General features: G+C 34.8%; 1 protein-coding gene across 3 annotated transcripts in view; it reads right to left on the bottom strand.

Moving 5' to 3' along the window:
- The window catches only part of ATRNL1 (attractin like 1), a 433903-nt gene that overhangs the window by 235799 nt on the left and 175404 nt on the right, over positions 1 to 22700 (bottom strand). For all 3 annotated transcript variants that reach the window (XM_014872547.2, XM_088169374.1, XM_088169375.1), the window contains exons 22-24: positions 20176 to 20270; positions 19441 to 19519; positions 18096 to 18253 (exon numbers count right to left, since the gene is read on the bottom strand). In XM_014872547.2, the coding sequence (XP_014728033.2) occupies positions 18096 to 18253; positions 19441 to 19519; positions 20176 to 20270 (332 nt within the window). The remainder of the gene's footprint in view (positions 1 to 18095; positions 18254 to 19440; positions 19520 to 20175; positions 20271 to 22700) is intronic.

The raw sequence follows: 22700 nt of genomic DNA, 5'->3' as shown, positions 1-22700 counted from the left end.
TTTACTAATCCCAAAACTGAATTTCACCAATATATAAGTTTAACAGTTGAAATTAATTTGACTTCTAAGATATTTCAATTACAAAAACTGCAATAAATAAAATGATAATACTTCTCATCAACTTTCATAATATTTTTTCTACATATTTCCATGTCTTTTCTTCCATTAGTTTTTTCAGGACAAGAGCAACCTCAGCGTGTGACCTGAAGGAGTCTCCACTCTAGTTCTCCTCTTGAAACCTCTTAGCTTTCACCTCTGAGAGCTTTTGTTTCTCTTTCGAGTTCCAGTGTGCAGTTCTGAATCTCCTTCAACACATCCTTATCTTCTCAGAGCACAGTAGAAGCCCAGGGAAGGAAAGATTTTCAAGGCATGATGAAACAATTTAACACTGCTTTTGTATATCCTGATGGACAGACACCGTTATTTCTGGTCAGAGCTTAATCAAACATTGCCCCTCGCAGCAGCTGGATATTTGCCAGTTAACTCCCCAAAATTCTGGTGCCTCAGAAAAGCACAAGGACAGTTTTCCTCGGATTAAATATCCATTTTAAAATTTGCTGGGAAACTTCTTTATTTCATGCAAAGACAGATGAAGGTTTACTTACACAGTCATCATAATAAGGGGAAAAAAACATAAGAAACTGAGAAAAGTAATTAAAGCTATTCTTTCATTTTCAGCAGCATAACATAGCTTCTCTTCTTTGAGAATAGGCTTCTTTCCATCACTTACTAAATCATATTTTTTGCTGACTTGTTTTGACCAATAACTAAAAAATTATTTACATGTTGAGATTAAAATACAGAAAAAAATCATAAAGGTAGGTTTGTATGTAAATTTTGCAGTGTGGCACTAAATCCCCCAGTAGAACCTGCCATAGATTGAGCACCAGAGGACACACAAATCCACAGAGCTCTCCAAACTCATGTGATGATTCTGTGAAGCAAATGAGGGTGGTCCCTTTGCACTTCCCCAGTGCATGTCTTCAGGGAAAGCAACCCATTGAATTTTCTCCACTGCTTTATAATAGCTGTAAGGAATCTATTCAGAACATGACATGAAATAAAAATCAAAAATAAATAATGGCTGATATCCCAAAAGTCATTGAGTATCCAGATGCCCCAACCTCTTCTGAAAATTAGCACTCATACATCCAGATGACTTAAAAATGCTACACAGTTATGACCTGTGACTTACAAAACCTGGTAAGTGGGAAACATATTTGTGAAGAAGAAGGAGGTAGGGCATTAGCAATTATCAACAAAATTATCAATTTGGCTGGAAAAAAATATGACTCCTGTCATAATTTCTTGTTTAAATAACAACTTTGGGAATTTCCTTTAATCTGTTTGATAACAAAATATCATTAATTTTGTGTCTGCAAGTCAACTACCTTTTACAGAAACATTGATGCACTAATGTTCACATTAAATGGTCAAGTAAAAGATTCTCCTTAGCAATATTTTCAGATCAAAGAAATAACTTTGCTACTGAAAGTTCAAAACACTCAGTTATATTCTACCGCAAGTGGCACATTGAATATGAAAGTTTATTTTATCTGCATGATTAAACAAAAAAAGAATTACAGTAATCACTGATAAATTTCTGAAATATTTCACAGAACTAAGACTGCAATAATATAATTAGTCAAAACAAATTCAGTGATATTTCTAACCACTTCTGAATGCTTTCATACTTTCTTTCTATCCCTAAAACAAAAGACAAAACTCCCCCCACTAACTTTCGGAACAGAAGGTTTTAGCAATTTATCAATTCCCTGAGCAGCAGGGCAAAATAGTCAATTCAATTAAAGACATGCACTAGACCAATTGTGTTCCCGTTCCTTGTGGAGCAAAGGGCTCTAAGTGTCAACAAACTGGCAGTGAAAGAAGAGTCAATTGGTAAAAGACCAATTTCATTTGTTTTTAAACTGTTCACAGGAAACTTACAAAGCTGAAAATGGACCAGTTTAATCCTTCTTTTCTGAAGTCCATTTACTGCTTTGTAGTAATCACTGCTTCTATGATTTTTTTTTTTAATTGTCAATTATTGCTCCTTCGTAACCATGTCAGAGATAACTGTAAAAACTCTTCATCCCCACTACTGTTTTCCCCCCACAATTCTTCAGGATGGCTTGTAGGACACCTACATGTGTCATATCATAAAAAGGATGATTTCAATTATTTAGTAAGATGTCACCAGTGGATTCACTTCACTTTTGTTGTTAGAAATTGTTCACATCAAAAAATGTTCACATCAAAAAGCAAAAAAAAAAAAAATCACAGAGTATTGAAAAAAGAAAATTATATCACAGAAAACATAACAAAAGCAAATCAAGTACATCAGATGGGACATATCTGCATCCCCAAAGGAGAATCAAGTCTGTTCAGAGAGGTGATTATATAATTTCTATTTTAAAGTGTCTCTGGTTTCAGAGATTTTAGAAACTGCCTGTGCCATCTTTCCTTTTAGTTTATCTAAAGTATCTCCCACTGATATCTAGTCCCGTTTGTTCTTCTTGCTCCCTTTCTCCATCTCCTTCCCCCATCATCACTCAAACAGCCTGAGCCGCAGTATCACTTTTAAGTCTTCTTAACAAGTGAACTCACTTCAGTATTGTCTCAAGTCATTTTTCTTAACCTCTTTGCAATTTTTACTATCCTCTGAACTCTCAGGTTGAAACCAGGAAGAGCTGAGTAGAGCAAAAGGACTGCTTTAAAAATTTTATTAAAATCACGGTTCTTCACAACAACTAATCCTGGTTTATGTCTTTGTATGCCTTTTCATTTTGTTCTCTTTGTATCCGGAGTTCCTCTTTGAACACTATTAATGCAAGAGGTGTCAGCTTAGCAGTAGAATTTTTGAAGTATAAAATTACTTAGTATGATCATTTAAATAACCTGCTTTTGCTATGTTGTAGGTTTAAAAAGCCTTTAAAAACTATAGCATTCACATTGTATATAATTAATAAAAATTGAATCTTTCCCTTTAGAGACCCTGGAAACGTTATTGCAATGATGTAGGATTTCCCATTAAGTCCTTTCTGATAAAAAACACAATTAACCTTAGCACACATAATATCATATTGTTAGTAAATTGTCGCTACTGTATCTTCCATGATTATCAATTTTAACAAAAAATCCCTTCCACCACAATTTGCTTCATTACACCACACTGACTGGGATTAAACTAAGGCAATATTTAAAGATCACCAAAAAACCCCAACTAAACAGTTTAAAAATAAGAGCAAGAATTTAAGTATAGGTTATTTCAGAAAAATAAAAATTCACACACAAAGTATTTTGCAATCGCAATAACTCAGTATTTGTGCTAACATAGCATGTGAGTGGATCTGATCAGAAATTGTTGATTAAACACCATGATATCATGCAATTTATCACTTTGAATAATAAACCATGCCAAAACATCCAACAAATGAAACACCAGTTAATGATCTTAGAGAGTATTTGCAACTCAGGAGTATAAATTCACATTGGTACTCCTATGACAAAGTATCTACACATTGCAATTAGACACTCCAACTTCACTGGTTTCCTTAACTGATTCAATTCTATGATACTAGAATATAATTTGAATTTTTCACCCCAAACAAAATCAGTTTAATTGTTATGAGAATGTAGTTTTATTACTATTATTAACAAAAGTCCTGCCCCTTTTCCATCTGACTACAGCAGGTGTAGAATAAACAGCACTAAAGTAACTTCCTCCAACTGCACCAGCCAAGTATAAAGAAAAATAAAAATGCAATGTGAGGCATCTTAATGGAGTAACCAAAATTGTAACAATAACAATGGTACAGTGCAATTTAATCTTCTAACTGCAAAAGGGTGTTTTGACAGACTAATAACTGTACCCTGCAGTGTCATTCTACTGAAAGACTCAAGCGGAAGGTGAAGAGCCATTAGGGTGGCCAGGAGGGGAACAGAAAATGAATCTTAAATACAAAGAACAAAACTTGCTTAGGCAAAAAGGAGGACAGGGAATAGGATTTCCATGTATAAATACAAGAAAGGGAATATACAGCAGGAAGAATGAAGAGCTACTGATGTCATAGACAATGGTTGCACAATAACAAATGTGTCTAAACGGAACGATTACAAATAAAAGAATCGTGAAACTATTTTAAGTTCAAATCATGAGGAAATCTGTTTTTTTAATCAGATAGATGAGTTTATGAAAACATTTGCTTGAATAGATTCAGGCTTAGCATATCCTGATAATGGAAAAGATTACTGTCAGCTCTGAGCCCACACAGATATTATATCAGTAAAACACTTATTGTTCCATGTGTATTTGCAAGACTAGAAGCCCAGCACATAAAGCTTATAGCCCTTCACTTTTTGTAAATTACTAATTACATCAGCAGTAGTAAAAAGAAGTAAAATTTATTTTAATGAAAATATTAATAATGGCATCAAATCTTGGATAGAATAATACTTAGTATGCATGAAAACCAAGGACTGAGAAGTTACTGTTTCCTTCCCTTTCATAAATTACTTTAAACACATAATTTTAGACATTGTTCGAGTCCAAAAAATTACTACAGAAAATGAATCAAAGAAAAGCCAAAAGATCAAAAAAGACAAAGTACTGTCAAAAGAACAGGGTGATTATATCCACGTTCAAGATGTGTTCAAGTATACCTTATCTATGTGAACTTTAAATAAAATTCAAAAGAAGTGGATGTAAGGAGATGAGTATCAGTCTTTACAATGAAACAAAGATCCAAACATATCAGATTAGTGTAATTTTCCCAGCTCCTCAGGATGCCTCTTCTAGTTAGAATGGAGAAGTGAATTGATTACATTGCAAATAATACAGCTGCAATTGATTTTTCTTTCCCACCACTTGCCTTACCACAGAAGAATACAGCTAAAAAAGATTTTCAAAACAAATCAAGTTTTGCGGTTAATGCCCACAGAATATAAATGAAGTGTTATTAGTTAAAAAAAAAAATGTAATCACTTTACAAAAAAAGCATTAACAGCTTACTGTAGTTAATACAGGTATGATGTGAATTAAATAGCTTCTTGCCTTTTCTAATGCCTAAAGAGAGGGCAAGAGAAAAGGAAAAATCTATTCTTACTGGTGCACGTGGGTCTTAACCACAAGAGTGCTGATACATCTGTGACTTAGGCACGTCTGTTGTTGAATTCTCACCAAAGAACTGACAAAAGCACTTCAGAATGTCACTGAATGCCTTCATTTTGCCACGGATGCAGTGACACATTTACTCCAGGCTCATGCTCAGGAGTGGAACAATAATGAATCCCCCATGAGAAAGCAGAGCTGAAAAGTTCCTTTAATCCTTTCGATACTGACATCTCACCTCCTACGCTGCAAAGTCTAACAGTAACAATAAAAAATTGTATATTTCTACTCTTATATTTCAGTTTAAATGCAGTTTTACACTCTTGTCCCCTTTTTATCCTTGCTGCTACTGAATAATACTCAGAGTCTTTTAAGTTGGAAAACACTTCTAAGATAATTGAGCTGAACCATTCAGAGATTTACTCCATACTTGTTTGTTCCAATCTCTGGTCTGGACACACAAGCCCAGTCAAATTTTCAATCCAGAAATGTATATTTAAGAAATCCTACCAAAAAGGGGGGGGGAAAGGAGACTATCCAGATGTCGTTTAAGTAATATTCTTTCTTTATGAAAGCAGATATAAAATTTGGCTCAAAATGCCCAATAGCTGAATAAATACCAAAAGGAACTGCATTTATATTACACAACTTATTATTTAAAACTATTACCTCAAATTTATAACTATTTTTATTATTTTTAAAGCCTGAGGGTTGGAGGGACTCTCAAGGAGAATGCAGAGAATTGCACTGAATTCCTGGTATTGACTTTAACTTCAAATTCATCGAACTTACATTTTACTGTACAGAGAAGTCATTACCTTTGAATGTTTTAAAGAGAGGGCAAAGAAAGAATGGGTAAGTTGCAGAGAAAATGGACCCAGAGTCTTCTCAGAGGTGCACAGAAAGAGGATTAGATACAATGGAAAGAACCTCCAACAGATGCAGGAAGGCAAATTACTAGACAAGGTTCTAAGCAATCAGACCTTACTTTGAAGTTTTCCCTGAGCTGAGCAGAGAGCTGGACCTGCGATCTCAAGAGGTTCATCCATAAACTGTTCTGTTTCCCAGAGTCAGAAATTCTGACACATTCACTAGAGACAACTAAAATAAAACTTTTAAACATGAAGATTAGTCATTTCTCCAACCCCTCATATGTACGCAGCAGAGAATTTTTCAGACCCCACCACTGAGAACAGAACAAAACCAAAATTATCTTAAATGAAAACAATTCAAAGCCTACACTAAGATGGTATTAGGAGACAAAGGAGTAATGATGATTCTACACACATACAAACAGCTTTTATTTCACTCATTTGAGAATATCTGACAGCCTGAATGGGTTTTCACTACCTGGCCTCGTAGTTAATACGGCAATTTTAACAAGACTGCAATCTGTAACAATGTCTGTCTTGTGTATTTTTCTTGTCACTGTAAGGAATAATAATAAAAAGAAAAGACAAGAAAGTAAAATAAGGACATCATGAAACAAAAACAAAAAAGGAAGGAAAGAGAGAAACAAGATTAATCTTCCCCCGTTTTTTGTGAAGGATGTAAATGAAAATCTAGCAATGAAAGATGAGAACAATGAATAAAACTCACATAAGATACATAATAATGTAGTACTAGAATAGAAAAATCTGCAGTTCATGTTGGTCTAAAAATTCATTTTATCAGCTTTAAGAACATATGTGTTACAAACCAATATTCTACAACCAGCAGTTCTTACACGTTTTCACAGGAGATTGCTGCACTCCAATTCATGTCTTCATCTCCTTACCCATTCCTAAAACATCCCCAGCAATATGAGTAACAGAACTTACAGTAATTCTGGATATTTTCCTGTTTCTACAAGTAAAGAGATTGTATTAATCCTTCTGACAAAACCCCCAGTTTGAGGAACTAGAATAAAAATTCAGCATGGCACTTATTAAACTTTTAACTGATGTAAAATGTAATTGCAAATAGAGATTCACATTTGTACAAATGTGTTTCTAATGCAAGGCACAGCAAGATTCTTAGATCTTAGTTTTCTAGTGCTATTTAAAGCTTTTGTCAATAACTTGCAATAAAACAACATCATCATTAATATGTTTTTATTTGGCATGCTGAGGAAAGAAAGTGAAAATAATAGGTCACTTAAAAAGCCATGTGTGTAGGAGGATAAGGGAAAGGTAAGAATAGTAAAACTGGAATTGGTAGTATAAATGTGGAATCAAAGAATGAAGATCATTCTCAAGGATGTTATTCTGGACTTAGTGACATTTAAAAACATTTGGGGTTGTGGTAGATAATCATTAAATTCCCAATGCAATGATAAAGGGCTATGGTAATCCTGGGTGTAAGAGGAAAATATGGAATGCAGTAAAAAGGATGGATTGGAGTCACAAGAAGAAAGAGTAGGAACGATAGAGCTAAGGCTGCTGTGCTTCCCCCAGCAGCACAGTGTCCATGGCAGAGCAGCTGAAAACTCCCTTCTTCTGCCCCCTCAAGTACATCATTAATTCTGCATTCAAAACAATCCAAGTGTGATCCAATCACACTTGGAAAAGCACACCCAATTCTGGCTCCCACAGCTCCCAAGGGATACTGAAACATTGGAGGGTTCAGAGAAAAGCAAGAAAAAGGTGACAGAGTCTACGTTATTTGCAACAACATCACACCCTTAATAGGAGGAAGCTCTCCCTTCTAGCACAAAATTATATTTCAAGAGTGGTCCTTGGAAAGCTACACTTACCATGAATCAAATATTTTTGAACAATGGCAGTTACTGACAGCCAGAACTATGTAGCAGAAGCACACATCCCCTTTTTAGAAATATTTAGGCCAAGAGTGATTTTTTTTTTTTTTTTTAAGTATATGATCTAGTTCAAACTGCAATTAATTTATGAAAGCCTATGCTTTAGTTTATGTCTCATTTCAAATTATATGACCAAAACAGCCCCTTCTGGATTTATCATCTATGAGATGTAACACCTAGGTAGCAATGAAATCAAGTGCTTACATGAAAAAGTAATGACAAGTAACTAATGTACTTAAGGCCAGATTTTAAAATAAGCAGATGACCTGCAAGCTCTCTACTCTCTTGCTAAATATGCTTATCTGGCTATCTATGTGTGATAATTGTTTGTACAGTCTCCCTGAAGGCACAAAATATGTCTGTCTAACAGAACAAGCAGTTTATGGGTTTTCTTTCGGTTTTCTTCAAAATACATTAAATTAGCTTCCTGATAATAAAGAATTCAAGAGATTTTTTTAATGGCATCATTATCACAATTTAAATGTCCTTTAAGCATTTCAAAATAAAACAACCAGCATTTCATAAAAAACCTAACAGAATCATGACCCTATCATGCTTTTCCGCAGACTGAAGAAGTCAGCATTCACACTTCAATCTAACAGAGAGCACAGCACCTCCCCAATTATCAGCCATGTTTGCAGGTCTGAGCTTGTCTTCTTGACAAAGAGCTGGTGACTCTACTCAATTTTGTGCTGCTCCTTCTGCATTTCTCAGGAAAAGCATTTTTTGACTGTGACTTCCTCATGTGTTCACACTGGTTAGCTCAGCCCATATATGCATTAGTTAGTCCACGAGGAACCACAGAATAGCTTTGGTTTTTCAAATCCTGGAGTCTCACTGAGTAATATTCTCATTTTGTTATTTCATCACAGAAATTATTACACTGGCCAAATGGCTCAGAGATTACTATCAAGCTTTTCAAATAAATAGAAATAAAATAATCACCACAAGAAAAATACCTTAAAGAGCTCCTAAAGGTCAATACATGTCAACTCTTTTCCATTCTAAAGGATTGCTTCTAGCTGCAGGTACGAAGTTCAACTCCTTGCATCTGTGACTGCAATAACTGTTACACATTAGAGTGCCACCAAAAATACTGGTTCACTAAAATAGCCATTCTTAAGTGTGAATGTCTGCTTAATCTATAGTAGAATTCCTTGCACTAAGGATGCTGATGACACCTGAGCTCACTCCTGAGAATGCTCCTGCACATAAAACAGTCCCCACCTGTTGTTGCTTTTGGAAAACTGGGATTTAGAGAGCCCTGCAAACTCAGCTGTGAGCATTCCTAGAGCTTTTAGCTATTTGGCCACATCCTGAGGAATTAGGCTCTGAAGCTTTAAGCAGAATGCCAGAACTGAATTTGCAGCCAGTGTTGTCAAGGCTACCTAGCACTGGAAAGTTCTTTTTCCAGGTTCACTGGCTCAGAGAGAGTTCACCATCACCTCGCTGGTTCAGTGCTCAGAGGTCAGGCTCAGCCTCCAGGCCCTGGCACAAGTGCCCACATGCTGCTGCTGCAGGACAATCCCATGATGTCCATGAGCTCCTGGAGCCAGAGGAGTTTAGGAGACACAAGAGCTGCTCCTCCTAACCCTGAAACTCCTGTCCAATTCAGGACCACCATGATGTTGGTGAGGCTCATCATCATCCTCATCACTGCTCAGCAGATGTGCGGCTCTCGAGAAGTCTTCCTCATAAACCCCCTACACTGAAGTTTTTAACCTGATTTCAGGCCACTGATATTTTGTTTACTAAGAAATGTTAAAAAACATGGACTTGGCAGAAATCCAAATTTAAACAACGATATAAGAAACAGAAATCCTGTACATTGCCCACATTTTTCTATAAGATCCTGATCACAGAGGGCAACTAGGGTTGTATTAATCCTTCTGACAAAGAAGTTTCTGACAGACGTAATAAATAGTTTGAAAATATCTATTCTCTCCCACCAGCTTCCTATTTCCATTCTGATCCCCTATGAGCCAAACATTTACTTTCAAATAATTCTGAAGCCACTGTATTGACCTTTATAGGCTTCTGCAGTTCAACAAGGCATAGATGTTTTCTTCAGGGACAATCTTAATATTTCAAAGTGGTTTTTTCTTGTTATTGAACAAAAGGCTTCTATGCCCCACCACATGTTCCCACCCGAAATCCCAAGATGAATAATTGATTTATTTTTCTATAGCTAATCAAAAGTCTTGAAAAAACATAAGCTATCTGGAAGCAAAATGATTTTTTATCACATTCTAAACTTTCTAACTAAAATTCACTTCAGTAAGTATATAAGAGAAACAGAGATTACAGGGGGAAAAACGTCAATATCTACTTGCTAAAAATCATAGGGAGATTATTTTTATTAGCAATTACCATATCTATACATTTCTATTGTGTTATACAACCACCAGTAGATGATGCCTTGGTCTGCCAGGAAAAGAAAGCTCTACACAACTGGCACATCAGTTATACGATTTCTTATCTCAGACATTCAAATTATACACCAATTAAAGCTGTGCATCGCTGAGGACTAATTATCTCTTAATTACATATTTTGGTTCCTTTAAATCATCAGTTGAACTATTAACGGGGCTTCTGCTTTCTCAGAAGTACATCAGCTATGTTAAATATTTACAGATATTCTGGTGGCTCATATTAGGCCTTTTCTAAGGTGATTGGAAAAATAAATGTACCAGGAAGAATAATGAACAGAATATTTACATTTATTGGAGTGGTGTTGGCATGATATGGTTGGCAACCTTGTTCTGCTATATTTTAAGATAAATGCTAACTGTTTTAGCATAATTTAAAGTAAAAAAGGTATAATCTAATAATCAGGAAACACCTCATTTTAGCAATACTTTAGGATTCATGGGAAGCATTTTGGAAAATGCTGTATTGGATTTGGGCACATCAAGTCTTCAGGGAATATTATAGAGCTTTGGGATTTATTCTCCACACAATTGACCTTACAATTCAAAGAAAATAAACTATAGATATTATAGATAGTCCATTTTCTAAGGCAAGAACCAGTAGGTTTCTGGTATTATATTTGATTGCCTAACGAAGAAAAAAGTTGCCATAATTACTGTAGCAGTCTCCATTTGGGTAGTAATTTTCAAGTACTTTCTAAAATGCAATAATTGTACATGTAACAGATATACCTGTAATAATGTAACTATGACTGAGAATTTTAAGAATGCTATTTAATACTAGCAATGAAGCAAATGAAATTTTACCTTTGTGTTGCTGTCCTGAATTCAATCTAAAAATAATTTTTAACTTCTCCATTTACAGGTGTTGTTTTTGTTTTCTGAAAATAGCTATAGAGCAAAAAGTCCATTGAATACGTTTTAATCACATAGAGAAAACAATACTATGGAAGATATAACCCTGAAATTCCAGACTTTTTGCTGTCTAACAACCTAAATGCCACGAGTAGAAAGGTGATTGGATGAGCCACTTTGACAGAATATTGAAGCACAAATGCATCATGAGCAGCCCTGTGATCTGCTATAGAGATCCTTGTTTCTTTAGATTTACATTCTTTCATTCTAATTCCCTGTATAATTTAATGCCTATATTCAATGCATAAAAGCTGACAAAATACTAAACACTATAACAAAACCTTCCTTCAAAATCTCTTCCAAAACACTGTATTTTACTAAACATCTTGTTATTTCCTTCTTACATTCAGATGGTAACTTGAATTTCCACTTCTTCAGTCTCATTTTCCTACCCCTCCTGCTTTTGGCATTGCAATACCTCGTCCTTCAGAGTCCAGGATTGATATGACCTGATGCATAATGTGAGCACACTAAATGTAACTTTTGCACCCAGCTGTGTTGAGGATAATTTTCACAGCAAAGTGGAGGATGAGAGAAAATGGCCTCAAGTTGAAAATGGGCATGTTTAGATTGGATATTAGGGAAAATGTCTTCACAGAAAGGGTTGTGAAGCTTTGGAACAGGCTGCCCAGGGCAATGGTGGAGTCACCACCCCTGGAGAAATTTCAGAGATGTGTAGATGTGGCAGCTGGGGACATGGTTTAGTGTTGGACTTGGCAGTGTAAGGTTAAATGTTGGACCAAATGATCTTAGAGGCCTTTTCCAACCAGAATGACTCTACGTTTCTGTTTTTTATTATTATTATTATTATTACTATTATTACTAATCCTGACTTATCATAATATCAATACCATCATCCCTTTCATACTGAAAACTGAAACTGCATATATATGTCCATTTTAGGCTATACCTCAGTCATCTATAAACAAATCCACCCTGTACTGCAGGTTGCCTATAATTCCTGTTATTTTTTCTATTCTGACAGAATTTCCTACTCCTTGCAGGATTGTCACTAAATGATAGTTCAGTGGATTTCCCAGGTTTTTGTTCTTGGTATACTACTTTCAAACATATTTTAAAGAGGGATTTTACATTTACTGAAAGAAAACATCGAAGTCGTTTTGGAAGTTAATGCATCCACTTCATCATCAATACCTCTTTAGTGTTTCAGGAATTATAGTGTCTCCATACATTGCTATATGCAGTTACTCAGCAGCCTCTATGAAAACCATTAAGGCACTTAGAAATTGAATTGTTCACCATAAATCATAGGGATTAAATTTAGGCATGCAATCACTGGTGGCACAGCTACAAACACAGCTACATGTTTATAAATACACATTTTCCAAGCAAAGGGTCCACAATCACGACCTTAGCAAAATTCAGAAAGACCTTAAAAACCAAAAAGATCTGATCTTTGTTAATTTAGTTATTAGGGTTGTGATACTGATGTAAATTCTCATGGCAGTGACTGACAAGTTTTACTTCTTGGAGCTTTTACAACATATAAGTCAATCATTAATGTTAAAAATTCAAATGAAGTCCAAAACAAAAACAAAAAAGCTGAAATAAATTATAGTACATAGTAAATTTTATTACAAGGGTAGATATGCTTCTTGATTTACATTACATTCCTCCTTCAGTTGCTACACGCAGGCTATTAACAGGGGGGAAAAAATCAATTCTGAAACAGGAGCCAGTAAACTGAAAGAACAGTAGTTTCAGCTTTTAAAAAAAATCACTTGAAGATTTATGTATGAAGTAGTTTTGATTATTTGTAGTGCTACATACAAATAAAACAGAAATCTTCGCCATAATTCATTATTCTGTTCTACTATACAAACCAATTCAGGGTGCCAAGACAGTTTTTGTCAGAAACAAGAGAGCAGAAAAAAACTGAACTCCAAGTAGACTTGCTTAAAAATGTTAAACTTTTTTGAAAACATTAGGGCATTCTACATGTACACCAACATCCTGTCGAACTTCACTGCAACAGTAATTGTTTTGTGCTGTGGAAACGTTAGTTAACTATGCTATGTTCAAAAATGTATAACAAGATTTTTTTTTTTTTCATTAAACACAAACCTAATTTTGCCAGACAGTGGTTTGCTGCTGAGGCTGAACCTTACAATTTAAATTGACCCTCCCAATTAAAACTCAGACACTTGTGAATCTTTTATTTACACTTCAGGGAAGAAAGGAAATAACTAGTAGAATAGTTATTATTATCTCTAGATTCAGCTTGAAAATTGGTCGAGAATTTTGCTGCTCAGGCACAAGTTAAGATCAGACTTTCAAGTTTGACAGTTATAAAGAGATATAGGAAAGGAAGACATAAAGAGATAAAAGGAAACAGCTGATGCTGAAGTAGGAATGTTACTGCTGTCCTTAGGGACAGTGACCAGCCAAATAGCCAGGACAGCGTTTTGAGGGTATTTGCTTTTTCATATGCAGTCACTGCTTCAGAGAATATGGGAGCAAATGATGGAATAAAAGAAAATATATCTGTTACCAGCTTAAATGATAAAAATCCCTTGCCATAAAATTAGTTTCCTGAGACTGAAGAACATGTTGTGACTGCTGTTATTAATATTTGCATAGCTGTCAGAAGCCCAAGCTTTATGACTGCTCGCTACTTCAGGGACCATTGACCACCATTTGAGGTGCTGGCTACAGTCTGAGTTACTGCTTTTCAATAAATGTTACAGCCTTCAGATTCCATTACCAGTGGAGTCTGAATTACATTGACTCTCAAAATAAAATAAAAATGAGCAGAAACAAATTATGGGGCTTTGTCATATATTCTGTCCAGAAATATAACCTATTTTAAGGCAAGAGCATTTTCTCATGAAGTCCTGTTTAACTGATATATAAGACTCAGCACACCTAAAGGTTTGGGACTGTCAAAGACAGTCAGATGGCAGTGTGGATGATAAATCACGTCCTCTTACTTGGACACTTCTGTTAACATCTGTTAACAAAGATAATTTAGACAGATTTCCTCTGAAAAGATGCAGAAACTACTGTTGTTTATGAAAGTCTCATCAGTTAAATTTAAGGGTCTTTATCCAGCCTTATTTTCCAGCAACTCTGAATTACAGGAAATGGAGAAAAAGTGTGCTCTAAGCTGTTGCAGTAATCCAGCAGGGAAATATCCAACATTTGTGTGCCAGTGTATAACTATTACATACTTCTGAGAAAAAAACTGGCACCTGCCCATTCTACAAGTCAACAGACAACAGATTTATTTGTGGAAACAGCTCTAAGCTGAAGATGTCCTACATCCCCACCTTTCTAATGACCCCTTATGCAACTATGCCACTTTTCTGCTTCTTTCCTGGAGGAAAGAATTTACAGCTAAGTAAGATGCCTTTAGCATCAGGAAATTTGAATGCAGTGTTTTCCCCTGAGGGCTGTGGAGATCAGCCCTGTGCCCATGGACAGAAGGGTGTTGGCTGATGGGAAGCTGCAGTACATTTCAATAAAGAGAGCAGCACTGCAGCTGAAACTGAGAATTTCCTACAGTTTCCTTGTTTGGCAAGTAATTCACTGCTATCCAGTGCTGAAGAATTTGTTTTCTGAGGTGATTAGGATCACCAGTGACAACAATGAAATGGGTCACTGCCTATCACAGACCAGTACACCTTAAAGAATTGTTTTTATTGACACTAATCACCACATATCCTTTTTTCAAAGCCAAGAAATCATATTTTTAAGAAGATATTTTGTTTTAGAGCCACCAGGGATTTACTGACATTTTGGGAAAAAAAAACCCTGCTTGCTGAATAGGTAACATGCATAATAAAACTACCTGAGGAAGCAGCTGTGAGCCATTGATCCCAATAAACAATAACCTGCTGGGATGTTATAGTCATGAAAATCTTAGAGATAAATGAATGCAAAACCAGAGATAATATAGGTGACTTTAATATAGGTGACTTTAACAGAAAATGAACCTAAACGTCTTTTATAATGAGGACGGCTGCTTCTTTTCCTACAGAAAAAAAAAAAAAAAAAAAAAAAAAAAAAAAAAAAAAAAAAAAAAAAGAGCAGTAACTCCAACGCCCAAATCCTCCCAATGAAAGATCCCAGAAATCTTTGCTCTGGTGCCAGCATGAGGAGGCACAAGAGCAGAGTGGTGAAATGCATACCAATAACATCATTGGTAATAACATCAAAAGCACAACTTCAAATACCAGTTTAAAAGGAAGTAAGGTCACCAGTTCTGCCTCCTTAGGAACTCATGTTTGATATAATGTATTCTTGAGGAGTTGTGATTAATAATGGAAATACAGGACGACCAGTACTGAGACTGTACTTGTAAAATGCTCAGTGTGCTGGAGCACTTAATCCCCTACTAAAGCATTGCATAAAAGGCATGTGCCAAAATTCGCCTTGCTGCCTTACTTATTAAATGAACCGAATATCTCTCAAGGAAGCCACAATAATTTCCTTAGGTCTAACAGGATTGAATACAACCTTCAGTACTGAGTTAAGACAAAATATCAGTTTTTTTTCCATCATGGTATGACCAGTGCAGTGTGGCCATTTCAGTGATAAGGACTGCAGTACAAATAGACAAGTATCAACCACTTTTGCCTATTATGAAGGTGAAATCAGGTATGCTAAGAGATGAAGATGTAGAAGACTGTAACTATTAGACCTGATTTAGTACTGCCCTTGGAAACTTTAAGCTCTGGGTTGGAATGAACCATGACTTCCTTCTCTTACCCAAAGTCACAGGAGGTTTCATATACTTATAAAATTTCTACTACATGCAGAATTATAAATTTAGCATATAAAAGAAAACTTGTTTTCTGTGAAAATCTCCCAGCTCCATTTATTATTTGAAGATGTTATCTAATGCTAGAGCATTCAAAACAAAAACATATACTGGTAATGTTAACTTCAGATATTTTCTCAGAAAGGAAGAAATTAAAGCATAAAAAGCATAAAAAAAAGCTGAAAGCTAAACAATAATCTTGTTCATTTAGGAAGGCAAATACAGAGGAAAAAATTTAAATACTAAAACGGTTTACCCAATTGAACCTTAACTTTCCTATTTTGGTGCATAAAATTGAGTAACTTAATTTCTAGATGGAATAAGAATTTATGAAACATTAGCAGGACAGGAAAGGAATGCAATAGTCAAGCACCACCACCTCTGAGGCAAAACTTTCTAGACTGATGAATTTCAATGTACCTCAAAAAGAAATACAAAAAAATCAACTGTGTAACAATGGCAGACAATGAAAATTCTGATTAAAAAAAAAAAAAAGTGGAAGGATGTAACCAATGATCAGGGATTCCCTTCCCTTCATCAGGGTGTTAAGCTGCAGTGGAAACAGCACAAGAAGGAGCTGAGATCTGCCAAGATCTGACACAGGAATGCATCACCTTAATAATGTTTGTCTTACAAGGATGATTCAGCCACCTTGCAGTAAAGGTGAGGGAAGATGTAATGCATTTACAGTTGAAATTGCTCCATGGATTTGTTTAAGAAGCCTGTTTGGCAGTTGAAGTTGTTCTATCCTTAGGAAGTGGGAGAGAGTGTAAAAAACACCCCTAATATGAAGAGTAAAAGCAAGCAGTTAAGTCTTCAGGGTTTGTTTGGATTTTGTAATAAACTGGTACATTCATGAAAGTTAACAAGCTGAATAAATTCATCCTTCAACACCGTTAACACATATTTACACTCACTGTTCAGGTATGATGAAGACAACTCTAGCTTTACTTAACACAACAAAAACATTTCTCTGACAGTTTACTCAGAGGATGACTGCTTTAAACCAAAACACTTTATCATATATATGTATATATAAAAATATAAAAAATATTTTTGTATTTATATTTATGTATATTTTTAAATATAGAAATATAAAGGTTCTGTATTTTAGAAAAATATGGAAGGTTTTTGCCCACTAAAATGAAAATTTTGTAGAATATTTGTATGGTTAACTGCAAAGTACTTTGAGCTTGTGTTTGTTTCTGAAGTAAATCATCAGGAATTATGAAATTTTATTACCATTCTAACAATTTAATTTTTAACACTTAATTCTGTAAGGGAGTTATAGTCAAAAGCCATTCATCCACATAAGAATCTCCTTCACTGATGCAGGGGACGCTGTGTTCACAAGTGCAGCCATAGTAATTATAAGTATAAATATTGCTGGAACTTCACAGGCCAGGGAGGAATCATGATTGCATTGATTTTTTTGAGTCTGCTACTGCACAGTATCTCAGTACTCCAGAAAATACTAAATGAAATTGATTCCAATGAAGTCAAAGAAGAACATAAATTCTAATAAAATACACTTGGTCTTAACTGAAGTCTGTGATATTGCAATCTGATACAGTCACTTAACGTTTAAAAAAATCAGGGGCTCTGAAAGCCAGCCATTAACAAAGGATCACATTCAAGTGCCCAGGTACATACAGGTTTGTGTACCACCTTCTGTGTTTACATCTAAATGCTGAAGTTATATTACAGATAAACAGGTATGTTCAACAATTTAAATTCAGATTTTAAAATCGACAGCCTGAAGTCTAACTCACTACTAAAAGCTAAAGCACAGAATCATGGAATGGTTTGGGCTGGAAGGGACCTTAAATATCACCTCCTTTCAACTCCCCTGCCATGGGCAGTAACACCTGCAACTGGGCCATGCTGCTCAAAGGCCAGCCTTAAAATCACACTATGATTGCCATCATAATATAATTACTACACACAGAAAATATAGCATGCAAATAACTCTATTTGTATACTTTCTGTATGAGTGAAATGGTGAAATTCAAGGCAGAGCTGAAATAAAAGCATCTCTAAAAGCACGAAGCAGTCACTAACCTGTATTTTGATTGGCCAGGAGAAATTGCTGACATAGACATAGAAAGTGATGTTTGGGTTGCTTCGAAAGTTAAATTTTTCACAGGAAAAGCTGTCTCTGTATTCCTTTATATTAACCTTGGAAACAACAGGAATTTCTTCTCCAGATATTGTTCCAGCTAAAAAGAATTTAAAAGCTTAGGTATAAATATAAATATTTGAGAAAAATATTAATCATCATTAAAGATTCCAAAGTCAATTTGCATAAGAAACATAAATCCTTAATTGCTTTTGGTGTCTTCCCTCTAAAACAACCTCTTATTATAGTTTACACGGCACATTAGGTATATTTAATATGCATACTGAGAATTCACAGAAATTTTTACTTTGGTTTCAAAAAATTATATATAAATTGGAAAAGTGACAGAAGTAGCATGAATTTTACAAGATAGTTATTATGGTCAGCTTAACAGATAATATGCTTTCTTCCCTAATTTATGTTCCATTTCAATAAACAGCTCAATAAAACCTAAAAGGGAATTTGTCTACATCTTACATTTTTGCTGTCAAGTTTTAATTGTTCATGAAAGCGTTAATAATGTAACTAGTAATAAACATTTATTAGTCTTTGCAAATAAATCAGTGACTGAGCTAAGTTAAAACAAAGGAATAAATAGAGTTTACTAACTATGGTATGGTAAAGTACTTCTGAAATGCATTGATGAAGAATCTCATGAGTTTAAGAGAAACTCTGAACCTTCTTTAAAATGATTCTCTTTTAATTATTTCATTTTAAGCATCATGCCTCTCCTTGGATGTGTTTTCAGAAAGTCAATAGAACCAATTCAGAAAAACTGTCTAAATTAAAACAAAGAAGAGTAATGGGGTTCAAAGTTGGAGAAAAAATAGATAAGCAGCTCCTTTTATCAGCATACACAGAAGAACTTTATTGTTTGATATCAATGTAAAGGTTAATAATTAAATTTTTAGCTTGAACACTGAAACAAAGAAATAAAATCTCAGTCTCTGCAGTAGTTAAGGAAGCAATTTATCTTAATTAAAATCACAGCATTTCATAACACTGTCATTTTAAAAATTTAAATATGCTACAAGCTTTTCCTACCAAAGTAATTTTAATTGAATAGGAGAGAAAGTCAACATATTAATGAAGCTTTATTCAGATTGCAAATTATCATCTGAGGTTTAAATAATATAATTAATAACAGCATAATGATAATGGTAAAAGAACACATTTGGCAAAGTTTTATTATCAAAATTAGCAACAAAGAGACAATCAGGTTAAAATAACTCAAAGGATCATGAAATCATTTGGGGAAAAATTCATCATACCAAAATTCACTCTCACCTGTAGAACCAATAGACCACGTAATATTGAGGTTAAAGTTGTTTGATGCATTAATTGATATATCCAAATTTTTATTTGACTAGGGGAAAAAAAAAAAAAAAAGGAAAGTTAACAAAACATATCAGAATGTATTGCATGTAACACTACTGAACATAACTGAATACAGCCTCTTAATCATTTTCCAGTTTTCATTGTAAACATAAATAGAAATGGTAATGATTCACTGCCAAAGGCAATTCTCTCTTTTGCTTTGATAAGAACAGGGTACAATTTAACATACAACTACACCAGTTACACTCGGAGATTGTCCTAAGTATACCAAAATATTGTCTTTATAAAATTAAAGAAAAAAATATATGTCATTATACATTCTAATGTATATTCAAAATACATTCTAATCACAAGCCAAAAATTTCCTTGCCTAAAAATGTTTTCTCAGCAGAAGGGCACACCCTTCAATTCATCTCAGGAAGATACTAAAAGTTTTTATTCAAGGGAGCAACAATAAAATAAACCAACTTATAATTTTTCAGAGTATTGATTAAGCTGAAGTACATCCACCATTTCTAAAGGGTTCTCAGTGAAGGCACTGGACTAATTTTTCAGCTCTCAAAAAATGTGAACTATCTCTAAAACCTTATAGATATTTTGAATACCTTCAATCAATGTCAAATACAATGGAAATCTTAATTTTGAGTCTTGAAAACTCAACTAAAATTATTACCATTTTCTTACCTGCTCTGGATTTGCTATAAAGTTTATGGCAGTGTGATGACGATCATCCTCTTGTAATAAGCTGAAGGTAAACTGATAATCGATCAAAAGGCTGTCTGTAGGCAAAACAAAAATTTAAAATAAAGCGTATACACATTAGTTCTATATGATGCAAGTACTAAAAATTTAGCGTTCACATTGATTTTAAAAGTCATGGAGAAATCTGCAAGTCAGAATTACTCAGACTGCACTGTTGAGTTGCTTGCACTATAAAGTCTTAAAATGATTAAAAACTAAGTTAACAAAAAAACAAAATTAATAAAAAAATAACTAAATTAAGAAACAAATTCTATCATGGAGTCAGAGAAGCAATTAAACATAACTTGAAACAGTCATCCTTTATGAAATAATTATTCAAAAATATAGTATTAAGTGTTGTTAAAGCATTATCAGTTTCCTAATTTCACTCTGAAATAATTATTCAATTACTAGGTTTAAAAAAATCTGAAAGAAGTTGCATCTACACGAAAATTATATAGTATGAAGACTTATTCATAGTAGTAAATGACTGCTAATAATGACATGGCACAATGGAACTTTGAAGAGAAATTATGTGACCATCAACTGTTTCCTTTCTAAAGTGAAAGAATTTTAAGACATTTTGTTAAGTGGCAAGTGATATAAATTTTTCATACAAGGAAAACAAGGGGTTGTTTAGTATTGCTCAAAAAAAAAAGATATTTTACTCCTCATTGGATTCTGTTCTACACATTTTTCTTTCACCCTATGAATGGATCAGAGCTTGCCAGGGAGCTCCCACTGCTCCCGTCTGCTCACTAACAATCTGCTGGGCTGGCAGAGGTGCAGGAGAGAGAAAAACATCCACCTTCAGATGATCCAAACCATGCCTAGCCCTTCCTGGAAGGAGCTGACAATTACTGGGACAAGTCAGAAGTCCTGAGCTATCCTGTTGTGTTCCCAAAGCCAGAGGAAGGAGATTAACCCTTACTTGGGCACGGCTCAAGGAATGAGTGAAAAGGAACTTTCCTGCAGGGGAAGGGGCAGAGGCAGACTCAACAGGATGAAGCAGGTTAACAGCACCTCCAAAATGTAAGAAAAAAAAAAGTTCACCAGGAATTATTGTTGTTGCAACTTATAGAGGGAGCTATTAGAATCCCAGCAGGAAATGTTCAGTGCAGAGTTAAGAATCAGCAGAGCCCTCAGAGATGTAAATTGTGATAGCAGATAATAATCCCTGTGCAGCAGACAGGTGTGAACCAGAGGTGGGTGCGGTGGATGCATCTTGAATGCTCTGTTACATGGGCAGATATCTTCAGATCCAACAGAATAAGTCTTCTAAATCTTTTACCATTACAGTTCTACAGGGATCAAAAGCTTCTATTTTTCCCTCTCTCACAGGAAAAAAAGAGGTGACTTATAAGACTACATGATTCTGATTATTTTTTTATGCCTGTTAAAATATGGCAAGTCATCTCTGGTGCTACAACTTAGCGAATAACTGTAAAGCATTATTTTGATCCCTGACCTGCTGACATTCTGCATTCTGCTAGTCACCAACACCACACAAACCATGTTACAAATAAAAATATGTGATCATAAAAGCAAAATCAGTAAATACAAAGAGAGTGAAAGATTAAGTCAAAGCAGAAGAAAAGCTGTGTCAGCCTTTTGTTGGATTCAATAGTTTGCCTGCTGCTGACAATCACCTTTTCTGCAGCAACATATCATCTGAAAAAATACATTCTGTTGTATCCTATGGGAAGGCTGACATAGAAAGAGAAAAAATGCCCACTATATTGTGTTAATAGTTAAATAAAACTGTTTTGGTTTGGTTTTGTTCAGCGTTTTTTTGGATTTCTTTTAATAGTGAGTGTGGAAGGAAAAGTAGAAAAAAAAAGGTTCGTAGAATCACAGAATATCCTGAGTGTGAAGGAACCCACAAAGGAGTTACCTGAAAGGAATTACCATGACATTCAAAAGTGATAAGTTCACTTTCTCTATTATTAGCTACCACACTTTTGTTATTCAAATAATAATAAGCCGATCTACATGTCTTAGCTAACAAGTTTTGTCCAAGTTTCTGCATGTTTATGAAGGCAAAAGATGAATAAATATATAATTCAAATGCCTCATTTATTTATTAATGCTACTCTACACTTCTATAGTTATGCAAATCTAATTAATAAATCTCATTGACTCTATTGTGCCATATCTCCATGCTTAACAATCATGTACCATGGTACCAGAAGACATTTAAAGGTAACAGGACAGGAAAAGATAGCAAGTAAAGATTGACCCCCATTAGATGGATTAATAAACCCTTTAATAATCATGAGTAGAAAGGTGAAAAGGTTAGGAATCATGTATATATATGCTCAATCTCCTGATCTAGTCAACTTGGAGCTCCTCAAAATACAAGTGACTGCTTCAGCATGAATCTTTGCAAACAGATTTATTGTAAAGGCATGGTAGGCAGCACCACAGAAAGCACTCCTGAAGAAATTCTGGCTACAGCAAGGGCTACA

The sequence above is a fragment of the Sturnus vulgaris genome, chromosome 8, assembly GCF_052056855.1.
Source record: "Sturnus vulgaris isolate bStuVul1 chromosome 8, bStuVul1.hap1, whole genome shotgun sequence".
Classification (NCBI taxonomy): domain Eukaryota; kingdom Metazoa; phylum Chordata; class Aves; order Passeriformes; family Sturnidae; genus Sturnus; species Sturnus vulgaris.
Note: the sequence above shows the minus strand (reverse complement) of the source record. Positions and strands in the feature narration are given on the sequence as shown.